General features: G+C 43.2%; 1 protein-coding gene across 1 annotated transcript in view; it reads left to right on the top strand.

The window, feature by feature from the left end:
- Nucleotides 1-17540, top strand: part of MGARP (mitochondria localized glutamic acid rich protein) — a 418917-nt gene that overhangs the window by 387368 nt on the left and 14009 nt on the right. Inside the window, exons 5-6 of the mRNA XM_078676785.1 lie at nt 5737-5871; nt 7984-8130. Coding sequence (XP_078532911.1) covers nt 5737-5871; nt 7984-8120 — 272 coding nt within the window. The 3' untranslated portion in view covers nt 8121-8130. The remainder of the gene's footprint in view (nt 1-5736; nt 5872-7983; nt 8131-17540) is intronic.

Genomic DNA, 17540 nt, shown 5'->3' with positions numbered 1-17540 from the left:
AAGTAATAAGTCCATCATGAGAAAAGAAAAACCCCAGGCTTTTTAAGCTGGCTACATAAACTATTGTCTATATAGCACGTATCCTATATTGCCTACATTTTCATGCCAAAATATGAAAGACTGGCCCAGAATATGTGAAAAGAGATCAGAGGCAGTTTTCTGGTGACAAAGAAGTTGTGGGGCATGTATTGCCACTACGCATACTGCCACGGTTAAGGGACATGAGTGGAGCAATTTATGATTCTTGCAACCCGGCTCCTTCCCCATATGGTGCAGCTGGTTCACCGAGATCAGGTGGTCTTTATTCCAAATCGGAACACGGCTATCAATATGCGATGCTTTCTTAGAATAATGGGAGAGGAATATGGTACAGCCACAACAGCAGCCGTCTTGTCGATGGATATCGAAAAGGCTTTCGATAGCCTGGAATGGACATATCTGTTCCACGTTTTTTGGGGACACGTTTGTGGGGTGGACCAGACTTCTTTACAGCTCAGCGACGGCCAGGGTTCAGACAGGAAGTGTAGTTTACTCCTCCTGCCCGGTGTGCTGCGGGAAGCGGCAGGGAAGCCCGCTTTCTCCTCTGTTATTTGCGTTGGCAATTGAGCCGTTTGCAGCATATGCTAGATCGGGCGGAGTTATCCTGGGCTAGACCTTCACGGAGTCGAGCAGCATATTTCACTCTATGCTGACGACTTACTTATGTTCTTGGCTAATACTGGGGAAGCTGTGGAGGGAGCAACTGCATTGCTCCGCGAATTTGGCAGGGTTTCCGGACTGAGAGTGAACTGGGCAAAGGCTTGCTTTTTCCCAGTGACTCCAGCGGAAGTTGGTTCACCCCACCCATGTCAAAGGTATTAGATGGGAGCCCCGCTGCCTACCTTATCTTGGAACTAACATATATCACTCATCAGAAGATCTGTTGGAAGGGAACATAGGCATGGGAGTGCGAGGGCTTAGGGGTAGTTTTGCTTACTGGAGCACGTTGCCGCTCTTGGTGACAGGCCGGGTAGCCTTTCTGAAAATGGTGGGCCTTCCCCGGCTGCTGTATTATTTTAGGACTCTGCCGATATGGGTCCCAGGACCAGTTTTTCGGCAGCTCCGTTCAATGAGGGGGGGTTTCTGTGTGGGACTGGTAGGAGGCGGGTGGCCCTGAATACGATGATGTGATTGAGAGCCGAGGGAGGACTGGCAGTGCCGTACTTTGAGCTCTATTATTGACTGCCCAACTGCAGTGGCTTACCCAAGTGACTGCGTTAGAATTCAGAGGCCCTGCTAGTCCTGAGGGGCGGTGGATACCACGTCATGTGTTATCACTTATAGTACTTCAGCAACAATTGTGCCGGAAGACACTTCGCAGCAAGGAGCAGACATTACTGCTACGCTGGAATCGAAGTCAGCGTAGAACGGGAGCTACTCCACCTTATGCCCCTGAGATACCTCTGGGCATGTGCACAGCCCTCCCCGGGAAGATTGGACAGCACTAGCTGAATGGGAGATGCTGGGAGTACAGGTATTAGGGGATTTATATGAGGATGGAGTCCTATTACCCTTTCAGGTGTTACAAGTTAGATATGACCTCCCTCGTGGGGATTATTTATTACACTCCGCCCTAGTTATGGCAATACAGAGGCTTTGGAGGGAAGGGCTCTCAGAACCATGGACAACGATGGTATGTCAGTATGTAGTAATGGCAGCAGGGACCTTCAAAGCGGTTACGTGCCTGTACCGACGCATGATGGGGGAGGGAACAGAGCCGCTGGGAGACCTACAGAGAAAATGGGAGGCGGACCTGGGCAAAGAGATACCTGAGACAACATGGGCACACATAGTCAGGAGGGCATGGAAGAGCACCAGAAATGCCAGATTTCAGTTGGTAATTATTTTTATATTGCATAGGGCGTATCTTAGCCCTCCAAGATGAAGCCATATTTTGGAGTGGGTACGGCCCAGTGTCCACACTGTACACTAGAGGGGGCGCAGTTCTTACACATGATGTGGTGTTGTCCGCAACTGGGAACGTTCTGGGAGGAGGTGGTGGACCTACTCTGCGAATTTACGGATCGACAAATAGAGGCTGACATAGGCACATGTTTTCTACATTGGTTCCCACACACACCCAAAACGAAGGTAACAAGTAAGTTTTTGGATCTGGGGTTGCTGTTAGCTAAGAGGGACATCACAGCTCACTGGAAATCGAGGGGAGGGCCCAGTTTTAAAGAGGTGAAAGCAGACCTAGCTAAGTGGACAGCGAGTGAAAGTACAGTACGGCTTCAGCAAGCTAAGCGGATTAATAACGAAAGGGCACTAGAGACTGCGAGGGCATGGGAGGCCTTGGTTCAGTCCTTGCGCGCACAGGATGTAGAGACAGCTTCAACGCAATCCTGAGTGTGTATTTGGGGTCGCACCTGGTGTGTGAGGATGATGGGAAACCCCCGGCATAGACATGTCATATAGTCATTGTACCGCAAATGTGTTTACAATTTCAGGCGAATTGTCCCAGTATTACGCTGTATAGATTGTTCAGAAGGAGGTGGCCTTATAAATTATTGGTTTTGGATGATCAAGGCGCACCGGTGGTGGAGGGGGGAGGGAGGAGGGAGGGGTTAGTTAATTGTTATTTTTTTGGACTAGTGGGAACGTTCCCTTTCAGGGAACTAATAATCGTCAAGTCACTGTCCTTCAGTGGTGGGATGCAATGAAGTGGGAAGATAGAGAAACAGCCGGATGAGCATACGTGGTTAAAGTACTGTACTATGAAGTTAAAGGCCATGAGACTCCTGACTACAGGAAATATTTAACTGTAGGATAATGAACGCAAGTAATAAAATGGTGGTTGTTTGTAGATGTTTATGAAAAAGCAATAAAAACATTTTTTTTTTAAATGAGTGGAGCAATTTACAGGTGGGAGGTCCCACTAAACCATTGAATTATTCTTTATTGGCCACTCCAATTTGATCAGTTATTCATAGGGTACCAGACACAAAGTGATAAGTAAGATTTAGATAGAAGGTAAGAAAAAGAGTGACGGAAAGAAGGATGCAAAGATGGTAAAGCAGAAATAAAGAAACATGAAAAATATGTAAATACAGAAAAAACAAATAAGGAACCAAAAAGTAAATTAAGAAAGAAAGATGAAATCATGTAAGGACTAATTAGAATGAGAGAACTGTAAGGCACATGAACAGGACAGGAAGCAAACAAGAAAGAAAAAAGAGAATAAGGAGATTAAGAAAGAAAGATGAAATCATGTAAGGACTAATTAGAATGAAAGAACTGTAAGGCACATGAACAGGACAGGAAGCAAACAAGAAAGAAAAAAGAGAATAAGGAGATTGAGAAGGAGAAAAGGCAAAGGAAAGAAGAAAACGATTAAACAGAGCAGAAGATGAAAATAAAGATAGGGAATGAAAGAAAGGAAGATAAACAAGAACATGAAAGCTCTAAACAAAGGAACAAAAAAAATTCGAAAAATTTGAACAGAAGAGAAAACTTGGAAGGAAAGATAATAAAGGAGGCTAAAGAAAGAAAATACAATGGGAAAAACTAGAGGATTTTAGAAAAAGGAACAATGAAAAAAATGTGATGATAAGAAAGATGGAGAAATAATCAGTAAACCTAATGGGAAATAAAAAGAACTGTAGAGATGGAAAGAAGGGATAATAAACAGAAAAAGGAGTAAACAAAGTACAGAAAAAGTATAAGAATTATAGAAGTAACCATAAGGAGTGAAAGATGCAAGAGGGTGAAGGTAACAAAAGAGGGTAACTAAGAAGACAAAATTAAGGTACACTCAAAGACATAGAAGTAGGTTTACATAACAAAGACAGAACAAAAGGGGTGGTGAAATGGGATGATAGGAGGGAGGCAGGTGAGGTGCAAGGGAGAATGAAAATATGATAAAAAGTGAAGGAAGGAAGGCAAAGAAAATAATTAAGTAATTCAAATCATACAGAAGCAGATTCCAGTGAGAGTAGGGAAAACTGAGGTGGGTGAAACTTGGGCATGCAGATGAAAAAACAACACGTTTTGGAGATTGACTTCAAACTGATACTGGTAGAGATTCAGGTGGGCATTGTAGGTATAATGATAACCCTAACAAAAGAGATCTTGTTCGACATATAATGGATATTATGTTGGCCCTTGCAAAATTTGGACCTCTTTGTCATTTTGTAGGCATCCGTGATAAGTGAGATGCAGGGTAGTAATGAGGTGTAATTGAACTGCTCAGTCTCCATATAACAAACAAAGGTATGGTAAGGACTGCTTGAATCAATCTCAATCACTTGTCGAGTTCCTGTTCATAGTGTTTCACCTACTATGTCATGCTTGACAGAGACCAGCTATATGCAATTCCATCTTGGTCCTGCTGTAATAGGTGCAGTGGAGACTGCAAGGCCAGGTCGCCTCCAGGCTGAAACTCAAACAACCCAAACCAGTTTTAACATAGTGAGGCCTTGTCAGTGACTTAATAGGACATATATTTTGTGATACTTCCAACGGCAATTGCTTTCTATCAGTCAAAACCATATTGACTATTGTAAGTGGCACATTTTTCATACCCATCCAACTAACATATCTGTCCTAAAGATGAATGGTGTCTAGAGGGTTTGTGAGTGTGCCATCACACATGTAGTACCAGAGCCTCCCAATGATACTGAGATTTGTTAAGCTGGAATGGCTTGGAACATTTGTGGTCTTGTTCTAGATGTACACCTTTATGGGAAGCAAGAAGCCTCAGACAAACCCTAAAAGATAATTTGGATAGGCATCCACTGCACAGTCCCAAGTTTCCTAACAACATGGCTTCATGAATAAACAAAGCATCCGCTACTCTGGAAGGGTTTTTGTGGGAGAAAAGTGTCACACGGTTAGGTTCAAAAACAGTCCCTAGGCCAGGTAGATGTTACTATCGCTGAGGGAAGCACAATCTGTAACAGCTGTTGTGCTATTGGCTTTCTTGGTAAAATCAGTGATGGGCATAAGGATCATTAGTGCAGAAGTTTTCCTTCTTGGAAGATACCATCAAGCCTATAGCCACCACTCATCTGTGAAAGATATATCTACATTAGTAGTCCATTGTTGGTTATGGGTCAACTAAAATCGATATGGATTCCTAGATCTATCCAGTGTAAAATGCAAGCATTGTGCTACAAAGGATGACAGATGAGGCAGGTGGACTTAATCTATTTTCAGACCCCCAATAGGCCATACCAATGGGATAGAAACACAGACGGGTGAATCCTCCTTTGGGTGCCTTATCTGGAATCTGGCTGGACTTTGGCGTAAGTCTAAAGAGTGAGATTGGCCCTACTTTATCCACGTCATTGACATCATGGTAGTCTCAAGAAAGATGCGCTAGAGAAACAATTTCTAGGGATGATATTACAATCTACATTAATCAAGCACAGGTGGGCTTATAAATGCTCCTTTTCTCATGCCAAAAAGAACTCTAGTCGCTGTTTGACTGAATTTCTTATAGTGGTATTGTAGAGCAGAGTCTTGAATTTAAAGGGCCTTAAATTGGGATCGAGTGAATTTGTGTTTTAAAGAAATCTGCAGTTTCTTTTGCTATTCAGTGTAATATATATCTGAAAGCTGCAACTTCGGTGTATGATTTCCTTTTTAAGAGCTATGTTTTTAGTTTTTTGTATGCCCATCAAACATATGCACTTTCCATGATAACACTTTCTTTATTTAATTCCATAACACTCGTTTTTTTAACCTATTCCACAGAAACTAAAGTTGAAGTTGCAAAAGGTGAAATGTTCACTGCTCCAGTGGATGCACCACATAGTTCTGAAGAAATAGCAAACAGTGAAGAAGTTTCTGCAGTGTCATTCCAGAATCCAGATGCTGCCTCTGAACAAGGTACTGTGTGTGTTTTATGGGTGTGATATCCTCTAGTATTATTTAACATCTTTGTTGTGAAACCTTGTAATTAATATATTCTGTAACATGTGCATCATTGTTTAATGAGATCATGCTGTAATTTTATGGCAGTTTACAAAACGGTGATGAATGGGTATGCTTCAATTAATATCCGCCACTAGTAATTTGGGCCGCATCCCAGTCCATCATTATTTTTCACACAAAGCCAACTCAGTTTGGAGCCAGCCATATACTAAGCTAGTATACTTTTCAGCATGACTACATGTATTTACATTCAAAACATCTACAGATCTTGAGTATGTGGATCAGGATTACCACTTTACAATAGCAAATTGAACTTGTGAGACTTAATTGACACTTGATATTGTATGAAATGCCTCTTTATTTCTAAACTTAGGGGAACTCCTTGGAGAGCATGCACAGTTGTTCTTGTAAAAAATATTGGTTAATGCTTTGAATTAGTAAAGTCATTGCATAATGTATTAGTTAGCTCAGGAACAATTCAGGAATCCACACAAATGGCCAGTAGACCTTTTTGAGAAGACACTTCAAAATTAAGTGTATGATTTTAACCTTAGTGGCCAAAAATTGTCTTTCTTTCTGTAGAGATCCAAGACAATATAGATTTTCAAACCTATTCCTGCTTCAGAATTCCCTTTGTACACTGTTTTCTTATGACACTTCAGGACAAAGGGAATGAGCTAAGGAGTGGGGTTTATATCAAATTGAGAATGGGGCCACAGATAAGTCGGGTTCTCTAAAGCTGGAATGATTACTTTTGGCAGCAATAGTTACTTATCTTTCTGAGCTGGGTTACTGCATATACTGTAATTCAGTCTTCCGAAAAAAGAATGATTCAGAGATGACCTAAAACTTTAAATACCTTTGATAGATATATTTGAGACAGTTTTCTCAGCTTACAGCGGATTCAGCAATCTGGCATCTCAACTTCCACCCTGTTTCTTCTAAACTAGCTTCCCTTGGGTCCACACATTACATTGTAAATATACCGTTTATTTGGAGGTCTCTTAAAACCTCGGAGAGAGTCTGCTACGTTCCACAAATTGATTACCAGCATTCCCCAAACTACTCCTGTCCACGAGACCCACATCACATACACGTTATCTTGTGCCCTTAGACTATAAACCCACATTTTCACTGTAACTTCAGGATTTATTTAAAATATGCATTTCGGCTCCTCCAAATATCCAACATCGGCATACCTCCTCATACCTTATTTGAGTTATGTTTTCTCAGCTATTTTATACCCGATTGTATATTATTATTATACACACACGTGCATAACTTCTTCATAGAAATAAGGGTGATCTTACAACTTATTTATATTTATTTTGTACTACAGGTTGTTTCTCATATTCATTTTATTAATGCAATTGTGGGTTTTAAGAGTGAAACTATTATCTAAACTAACAATGAAGCAGAACAGTCTTGTCATGACTCCCAATGCCAACAGGATCTTTGACTTACATAATGTTGGGACTAAAGATATACAATAAACAAGGCCACATTAGCACTTGTCATTCTGGGAGTAATGTAAATATGCAATATTATTGCATTAATTGTGGGGATAATTGCAAACATTTGGTACACACTGCTGAAGGGATCTTTTTGTGTAGGTCGATAAGCTCGTCTTTAGACACATTTTCTTGTAAAAGCAAAATCCATATGAAATGGCACTGTTTTACTACCAGTTGTTTCAGCTAACATTTTCTTAAGCGGTTACAGTGATAACCTTTTTTAAAAAGTAAAGATTTTTTTATCGTTGAGAAAGTATCAGTACCTTTACTTATTCTGTGGGGAGATATGTAACTTGTCAAAGATTATGCATGGTACGAGAGAGAAGCCCAGATTGAAACCAGTAAGCTGATTATGAACTAAGGACTTTAACCAGCAGTGTTTGTACCCTGAGTGAAAAGACAGGACTCCTACCCGTTATTGCCTTTTCAGCTGTCTGTGTCATCGTTCTTGTCTTTATAAACTATACCTTATTTTGTAAGCTCTCTTCAACTGGATATGCTGTTTTTATTCACTGCTTTATTCTTTAATAACAGTATTTAACGTATTCCATAGAGATGCCAGCTGACAATGAAGCGGCTTCAACTGTGGAGCAAACATCACATAGTGCTGAAGAACACGTGAAGCAAGCTGAAGATCTTTCCGAATTGTCATTGCAGAAGCCAGAGATGAACTCAGAAGAAGCTGTCTAGCTCTCAGAAAGTATGTAATGATGTGTTTTACCTTAAATTAAAATTGTACTATTTAAGCATAACATGCGGTTGATATTGTAATGTTGTCTACTGAGGCTACTGGTGTAAAATCCTAAAGACAAAAAGTGGCACAGTTGGGAGGAGCTTAGCACGCAACCAAGATGGCCGCGTGAGCTTAGGGCTCCCGAGACCCTCGCAACCTCCCGCATCTATCCTGTCGTTTATCCAGTCCTTCATTGATGTCTTTTTGAAGGCGAACCACGACTGAGGTGAAATCTGCTTTCAGATTTTGAATTGAACCCTGGGAGCCGGAGTTACAGCGATTTAAAGATTGCGGCCTACATCCCCGTGATGCCCGGCTGTGGAGTTGGCATGGTGCCCGGGTCGTAGTTGAACAACATCGGCTCGAGGGGGCTGGGACGTCCGGCCCGGTTGCTTTCACTTTCAGTTTTGCTTTCAAGGGAAGCTGTGACTGGAACCGAGCCCACCCCTGAGCCTGAAGACGGCCGCCCAGCGACACCCACAAGTGTGATTTCTCGTCGACTTGCCGAATCCGGGGGACATTTGGCTTGTGCCCCCTAACCGCGGCTGCCTCCGCCCGAGGGGACCAGGGGCCGCCATCTTCCTGACTTGTCTCACCTATTTAATTTAACTTATCCCCCGCAATGACGGGGAAATCAGAGGGCAAAAAGCAGAAACTTAAGACCACTCGGCGGGGTGGCTATACTCAGACTAACATTATGGATCGATATGCCCAAGCTAAGAGATCTCCCTGCGGATCTGGTAGGTCGCAGGAGGACACTAGAGATCCACCTACTCCGGCCAATGAACTGACCCCGCAAGATGTCATGGCCGCGATTGGTGGGATTAAATCCTCATTAGGGCAACAAATGGAGACTCTCGCCCATAAGCTCGACACTGTGGCTATAGATGTCAACCTGATCCGCACGGACCTGGCAAAAACTAACGAGAAGGTCAAATCACTGGATATCAAGACTTCTAGTCTGACCGGTGACGTCGCTGATCTACAGATGGAGGTCCGTCACCTAAAGACCACTAGTGATCTCCTCACACGTCGTCTGGAGGATTATAAAGGGATGGCCAGGCGGAACAATGTCCGTATTATTGGTGTCCCGGAGAAGGTGGAGGATCCTGCAGCTAACCTCTTTGTTGAGAACCTTATTGTTGGACACCTCGCACCTAAAGGATTGAGTAAGTTCTTTACAGTGGAACGGGCTCACAGAGTTCCGGGTGGCAAACCGAAACTGGGTGCCCCACCGCGGCCTATTATTGCGAGGATATTTAATTTTCGTGATAGAGACGCTATCCTGCAGGCCTCACGGTTGGGTGGACCTACAAAGTTTGAAAACACAAATATTAGCTTCTACCCGAACTTCACCCAATCTGTCCAGAAGCAGCGACTCGGTTTCCTGGGAGTGAAACGAAGACTGCGTGATATGGGACTCAAATATGCCATGCTGTTCCCGGCCAAGTTGAGGATTGAACACGCTGAGCGAACTTATTTCTTTGATCAACCTGAGGTGGTGGCCAACTGGCTGGACACTCTACCTAATCAACATCCATCGGAGGAGCGATCTGGCAGAGCGGAGGGCGGACAAGCGGAACAAGAATAGTCGCCAGTTGCTTGGTTCCTGGGATATTTTCGTGGACCTTGGACTGTGGTTTGATAATCCTGATACATGATTTAACGTACATTTGGGGGGTTGCGGGGCTAATGGCGGGTCTTTTTTCCTCCTCTGAGGGTCTTTTTGTATTTAGTTAAATGTGGGGGCGACAGGCACACTGAAAGTTTGTGTGTTTTTTTAGTCTAACGCAGGGGTGCAGGGTGGGGGGCTTCGTAACGGGATGTTGGGGGGGATGGGAGGTTCTGTTGGGGTGTGTGTATGTTTGCTTGCAAGGTACTGCCTCCTTAAATCGTTTCATCGAGGTGTTGAGTTCTTACTGGGGGTTGGATTTTCTTTCTTCTTTGGGATGGGGGGTAGAGGGCTGAAACTAATGAGTTGGAATGTGAATGGGCTGGGGGATAGGATAAAACGTGGGGTGGTGTTGCAATTGTTGAAACGTCTCTCCCCTGATGTGGTCCTTCTTCAAGAGACGCACTTGATTGGTAATACTTGTCATGCTATGAATAGGAGGGGTTATCATCTGGTTGCACATGCTGGGTTTTCCTCCGGCTCTAGAGGGGTCGGAATCCTTATTAAGAATTCTCTCCCACTGGAGATTGACTCCATTGTTCTTGATGATAGAGGGCGCTACGTCGCTCTTACGGGAAGATGGGAGGGCTGCACCCTCTCTCTGGTCTCGGTGTATGTCCCCTCTGGCCTGCAATCAACTACTTTCGCGGACTTGGGGCAGATCGTTCTGGCTCTCCCTGAGGGGTCCCTGCTTCTGGGTGGTGATTTTAACGCAGCAGTTTCTGGGGTGGACGATTGACACCCGCCCAGAGATCTAAAGGGATCACAGAACTGGCTCCATGGATTCCTTGAAACCTTGAGTCTAGTAGATTGTTGGAGGTTGTTACATCCTACTCAACGGCAGTACACGTTTCACTCCGGCGCTCACGGTAGCCTCTCCAGGATCGACTATGTTTTGGTACCGGCTGCGCAGGCTCCTTCTGTCACTGAGGTCAAGCATTTAGCTCGGGAATTTCAGAACATTCTCCACTATGGCTACAGATGGATTTAGATTCTGGGTCCGAGGGACGGGTTGCCCCGATTAATCCTTGGTATTTCCGAAGCCCTATGACTCGTGCTGCCCTGGTTAAATCTCTTGAACTGTATTTTTTGGAAAACGAGGGTTCTGTTTAATCAGCGGTATCGCTTTGGGAGGCCTTTAAGATCGTCCTTAGGGGTCAGGCCCTGTCGTTGATGACGGGTGCTAAGAAACGGAGAGATGAGGAGGTGGTTAGGCTTGAAGCAGAGATCGCTGACATGGAGCTTGACCTGGAGCGGGGGGTCACCCGTGCTGAGACCCATGTTTTGCGACTCAAACAACTTGAGTACAGGACATTGGTTACCGACGTGGCTAAGGCCATGAGTAGGGAACAGCAGGGACGTCTGTATGACGTGGGCAACAAAGCTGGTAAATTGATTGCGTGGCTGGATAAGAAAGATCGAGCTAATCGGGTGGTGCCTGTAATTGACTGGTACCAGTATAGTGAACAAGGGAACCCGTTTTAGGTAGCAAAGGACCTCGGGTGATTAGTCATTTTATCAGGAACAGTGGTCCTTGACTTGGTACAGGCTTGTACCCAGTGTGTTTGATTCTTGTTTCACGTATTCGTAACTCCTTATACAACTTTGAAAATAAATACTTCCTTGTCCGGCTGGACATTGGAGAAAAACTTCGCCGTAGCACTTATTTAAGTCTATGTTTGCCATTTACAATTTTTATTTTTCAAGCTAAGGACCGCTGTTCCTGATAAAATGTAATTGACTGGTGTTCAAATCTCTAACCCTAAGGAGATAGTGCAGTGTTTTGCAGATCACTTCAAACTGTGTACTCCTCTGTGTCTGACAGACCGGAGGAGGACTCAAATCTATTATTGCGAGATATTGCTTTACCGCGTCTCTCTGACATTGATAGAGACCAAATGGACGCCGCTATAACACCTGATGAAGTGGCGCTTGCGATTCGTTCCTTGCGTTCAGGGAAAGCAATGGGTCCCAATGGCCTGCCTATCGAACTTTATAAGTTACGCCCTGACAAGATGGCTCCCTATCTCCGGGATATGTTTCTGGAGTCTCGGGAATGTGGCCCTCTCCCCCGTGATCAGTGTTTAGCGACTATTGTGGTGATTCATAAGGAAGGGAAGCCGAGAGACAAGTGTGCGTCGTATCGACCTATATCCCTTTTAAATGCGGAACCTAAGATCCTTGCGAAAGTATTGGCTAACCGACTGATTACGGTAATTAGCGACTTGATACATCTGGATCAATCCGGTTTTATCCCGCATAGAAATACTGCCCTGAATCTTCAGCGACTTCACGGTGTTCTCGCGAGAGCCACGACGCTGCGTGAGCCGGCCATCTTGGCGTCGTTGGATGCCACGATGGCTTTCGATACTGTGGAGTGGCCGTATTTATGGCCGCGTTGGCTAAGTTTGGGTTCGGACCCGGTTTTATCAGCTGGGTGCGGCTGCTCTACGAGGACCCCCTTGCGCAAATTGTCGTAAATGGCCGAGTCTCGGCTCCGTTTGGTCTTGGATGGGGAACTCGTCAGGGTTGTCCTCTGTCACCGCTCTTGTTCGCTCTAGCTCTTGAACCCCTCGCCGCGTGGATCCGGTGGGAGCCCTCGATGAAGGGTATTCGGTGGGCCCCGGAGTTTGAAGATCGCATTTCGCTTTATGCAGATGATATCTTATTGTATTTGACTTCGCCCCGGAAATCCCTGATAGTATTGTGCGATGTTTTGAATTCATTCGGCAGAAACTCAGGTCTAATTATTAACTGGACCAAATCCTATCTATACATCATTTCAGGTGATCTCCCTCTTCTCCCAAATAACTGTCCCATCCAGATAGCACATGGGGTTTAAATACCTCGGTATCTACATTTCATTGGACCCCACGACTCGGTATGAGCATAACCTCCTCCCTCCCTTGTCTAGATTGAAACAAGATGTCGCAGGTTGGCGTAAGCTTCCGCTTTCACCGTTGGGTCGCGCGGCTCTCTTTAAAATGATGTCTCTGACTCGTTTTCTCTATGCACTCCAAAACACTCTTGATGTAGTTCCGGTCAGCTATTTCCGTGCAGTCGAGGGTCTTCAAAGGAAGTTGATTTGGGATGGTAGACCTCGTATTGCACTTGCTAAACTGACGCTCCCATGGAATGACGGGGGATCGCTCTCCCTGATATAAAACGTTACTATTGGGCGTCTCAATTGGGAGCCATCAATCATGCTACGTATGGTCCCGAATTGAACCCTGCCTTTGCAATGGATAGATGGCTGTTACCTGGGGGTAACTACTACAGGGCACTATATTCTAGCTCGGTGATTAAGGACTTGTCAGGACCTACCAAAACGGCAGTGCGTTTGTGGCGAGATGCAACTAGTTCGATGGGGTGGACAGACCGCTTGACTCGGGCGACCCCCGCTCTTTGGCTCTGATAAACTGGGTAAACTGTGGAAGACCAAGGGATTTGATAAGTAGGATCTCATCGGTATCAGTAAGGTGGGTGACCTCTGGGTGAAGGGCCAGATTAAATCGTTTGAACTACTACAGAAGGAGTATGAACTAGCTGATTCAGAGTACTTCCGTTACGTTCAAATTCGACATGCTTTGAGGTCGGTTTTTCCAGTGGGAGAGGTAGTTCCGGAGTCGTCCCCGCTCGAAGATAGATTGTTAGACGGTCATGTGCCCGATAGTACTATTTCCTTAGTCTATAAAAAACAAATAAATGATAGGTCGGATCTCCTTTTGCATCTTCGTGACTTGTGGACCCGTGACGGCCTTGAACTGGATGACGAGGACTGGCAATCTGCGATCTCCTCTCCCAAGGAGGTTGCGATACCGGCCCGACTCAGACTGGTTCAACTTGAGATTCTTCACAGGGTATATGTCACGGGCCCCCGATTGGTACACATGGCCTTTTCTGAAGAGGGTTTGTGCAAGCGAGGATGGGGCCAGATAGGGACGTTTCTTTATATTATCCGGGAATGTTGTGAGGTTGCCGCCTACTGGAGTAGGGTACATGATGTGATGAAGGAAGTAACGGGGGTTGCCCTCTTACCAGAGGCTAGGCGATGTCTATTGAATGTCTGGGAACCCACGGATTATAATGTAGCTCAGACACAATGGGCGACCCTGGGGGACAGGATCGCCAAGCGCGATATAGCTCAATTGTGGGGATCCCAAAAGCCACCTACAGTCGCATTATGGAAGGAAAATATGGACTGGTGCATGTTCCGAGAAAAAACTGTGTATTTGGCCCGGGGCCGGCCCCGGAAGTGGTGTAGAATATGGGGACCCTGGAATACCCACCGTGGAGATATTTGTGCACCACCTATTGCGAATAATACTGATGTCCCACCTTCCCCCTGACCACGCATACTGACTGCCTATTCATATGTGTATGATTTTCCTTTTGTCCTCCCCCTACCCCTTTCGTATATGGATTGCCGATTTCATTTGTAATGCCTATTCCTTCCCCATTTGAATTGACACTTTGTGTAATATATTCTTACCTTGCTGTTTATATATTTTCAATAAAAAGATTTTAAAAAAAAAAAAGTGGCACAATTTAGCACTGGACATGCTAATTGACAGAGAAGACACAAATGCCAGACCAAGGGTTATAGTGAGCTGCAGCTTATATAATTTTATTATTTCTTGGCAAATTACTTTAGCCCTGCCAAACACTGTACTTTTTTGTTTCAAGGACAAATGGTATAAGGCTACGGTAGGCACATCTTTGCGTGCCAGAGATAAATAGTGCTATTATGTATGTTGTTAGAAAGGTCTGCACTCAGCGTTCTCAGTATACAAACACATCTGTCACCTCGGACTGCCTAATACAGGCAGAGATGTCTTCTCTAAAAAATATAGTAATTAGAAACCATGTAGCTGTCTTCTTCATTTGCATTCTTTTGTGATCTTAATTTAGGCGTTGGTTCATTAATGTACAAACCATTTGAGTCTATGACATCTTGTTATAATTTACTCTTTGCAAGAAATATTGCCTTTTAAGTCACCAAGACTTCTGTAGGAAGGATTGCTGATCTCTATTTGAAGGATCCTTAGGAAATAGGACACCCCCCCTTATTTTTGCCCTTGTGCGCTGTGAGATATTTATGTACACCTAAAAATAGTTTTTCTGGTGTTCCAACAACACTTCATTCTTCCTTATCATAGAAAACTGTATGGACCTGGATTTGCCAAGGTTGTGTAAATTCTATTTGGAAATAAAGAGACCTTCAAGAATTCTTCCTTTCATCACCATGGTAGCCTTGGCCCCTGTAACAAAGCTGCCAAGTCTTCTTCATTTACCCTGTGGATATTCCTCTGCATAACAAAAATGTACAACACAAGTAGGGCTTCACCTCCTTCAAAGCTGCATGCTTTTTCCACTAGAACTAATGAAACTTTCCAAGGGCATGTACCCATTTCAAACATTTTTCTGGGCAGCCACTTGAGCTATCCCACATGACTTCTGTAAGCATCATTCACTGGATGCATCGTCCCATGTAGAATCCGGTTGCCAACGAGTTGGGAAGGAGAGAGAGCAACACAAAAAAGTAAGTAACTGTTACCTCCATGATGATCCGGGTTATTTTTCCTGCTCTTTTTGCTTCACAGCACTCACAAAGCCACCTTCTTGTAAAACGTGCCACAAAATACATGGATGAAAAAATGTATTGCGTGAGATGGCTGGTGAAGCATGGAAAAGAGGCAGATTACTTTTAATGTGTTTTTATTGAGAACACGCCAGCTGCATCTCTGCCCCTAAATGAAGATTACCTTATATTTAACCATTTTGGCTTCATACCTTTGAAGTGATATGAAGTCTATGAATATGGAGAAAGACAACTGTAGACATCAAAAGTGGATTTCTTTTGTCCAAACCATTCACAGCTTTTGCATGCAGGGGTCATTTCCAATGAAGAAGAAAGTCTTTCTCATTCAGTGAAGTGGGGGGGAGCCAGTCTCTCAATCAGAATTTTGCAGTTTATTACTTTCTTTAGTTTGACTGGGTCTCCCGTATTCTGGTAGAATGTTAACTTAAATAAGTGTGAAGTCACCCACAGCAGTGCTGTCACCATAATCAAAATATCATGAAACCAACATGATTTCAAATAAGCATTCAAGATTTGTGTGTTCTGAACATCTAATCGATTGCCACCACAGACAACTTTAAATGCCTCTGTACGCCTCTTAGATGTAAAAGTGGCAACTATGATTAGGTCGGCGTTTTCCAGATTGGGGAAGACTCTTAATACCCCTTCTACATTCCATTGCTAGAAAATACTGAAAACGTCCAAGGACTCCAACAACTTGATTCTTGGACCACCAAAGTAGTCTAGAGTATAATGGTTCACATGCCACCCTAGACTAGTTCCTTGACATTCCTAAGGGCCTAAATCAGTTGTAACTGCGCAAAAGGATTATTCTTATTAGCTCCCTTTAATTTCTCAGGTTGGACTGTGTGGAGATAGCTTTTGAGTACATTAATATTTCTTTATACAATTGAACATGGTATAAAACCAGGAAGGTTTTGGCCAAGAGACAGTTCAGATGTAAATTGTGGTTCTGGTATTCATGCTTGGACATCAACATCAATCCTGTTGTAGCCACTGTTGATAAATTCATGCCTTTTAGAATGTACCTCTCATGCTCTGGTATTTTGGTATGCTAGTGCAAATTTTAACCTTCTGCAACTGTTGGCTATTTGAGTATACATGACAAGTTTCCATAAAAACGATGAAGTATTCAATAAAATCTTACCAAAACAACCATGAAGCTGAAGTTTTAACTATATCTAAACGACCAGATACATCTTAACAACATTTACATGGGTCATCATTTAAGTTTAAATAGGAATCTCTGCAATTTGTATGTTGTATTTAAATAAATATTGAACTATTGCTTAAAGAAACCAGTTCAAACTTTACCCATATTTAAAAAAAAAAACAATAAAAAGCATGATACGCCATAATTTAAACACGTATAAAAATAATGTCCAAATATAAATCTCTCAATAATACTTTTATCTATTTACCAGTCCAAATTATGAAGTTCTTTTACATTTCTTATGTGTCTAAACTACTTACTGGACTACTGACACAACATCATTTTAAATGTAACCCTGAATTCAGATAATTGTCTACAAAGTTCATCAATTTTGTCATTACTTCATCCTCCATAAGAAGACCACAGCCTAGCAGAATTAAAATAATAGGTTTCCTGAACCACTGCTTCATAATAGGTAATCAGAACAGAATATAACTGAATTATACCAGTTCCTTAAAACATAATTAGCGATTGCTAGTACTAGAAGCATCCAAAACAATAATGTGTATGGCTTTGCCTGGCTTCTAAAGAATGTATGTTACAAATATATTACTGAACCTCTGCATTAAATACATTTTCAAATATCCAGTTCCTTGACGGTTTCCGCTCAACTACTCATCATCGTGTCTTTGGCTTTACCTACTCATTTCTTCATTTACAGCCATTTTTAAGTTAGTGCAAGATTGTTTAGAATTCTTTAACTTATTTGAAAGTTTCACATATTTGATACGCATATCCAGTTTAGAATCATCTAAAAGTGTCCCAAAGATATTTTGTGCCAGGTAGAACTGATCCTGATAAGGAACCATAAACAGTATCATACAAGTTACAGACATTGCATTCTTAAGCTGTTAGACTGAAGTATTGCAATGTGTGCTCCCGAAAAAAAC

The sequence above is a fragment of the Lissotriton helveticus genome, chromosome 2_1 (genome assembly GCF_964261635.1).
Source record: "Lissotriton helveticus chromosome 2_1, aLisHel1.1, whole genome shotgun sequence".
Lineage (NCBI taxonomy): Eukaryota > Metazoa > Chordata > Amphibia > Caudata > Salamandridae > Lissotriton > Lissotriton helveticus.
Note: the sequence above shows the minus strand (reverse complement) of the source record. Positions and strands in the feature narration are given on the sequence as shown.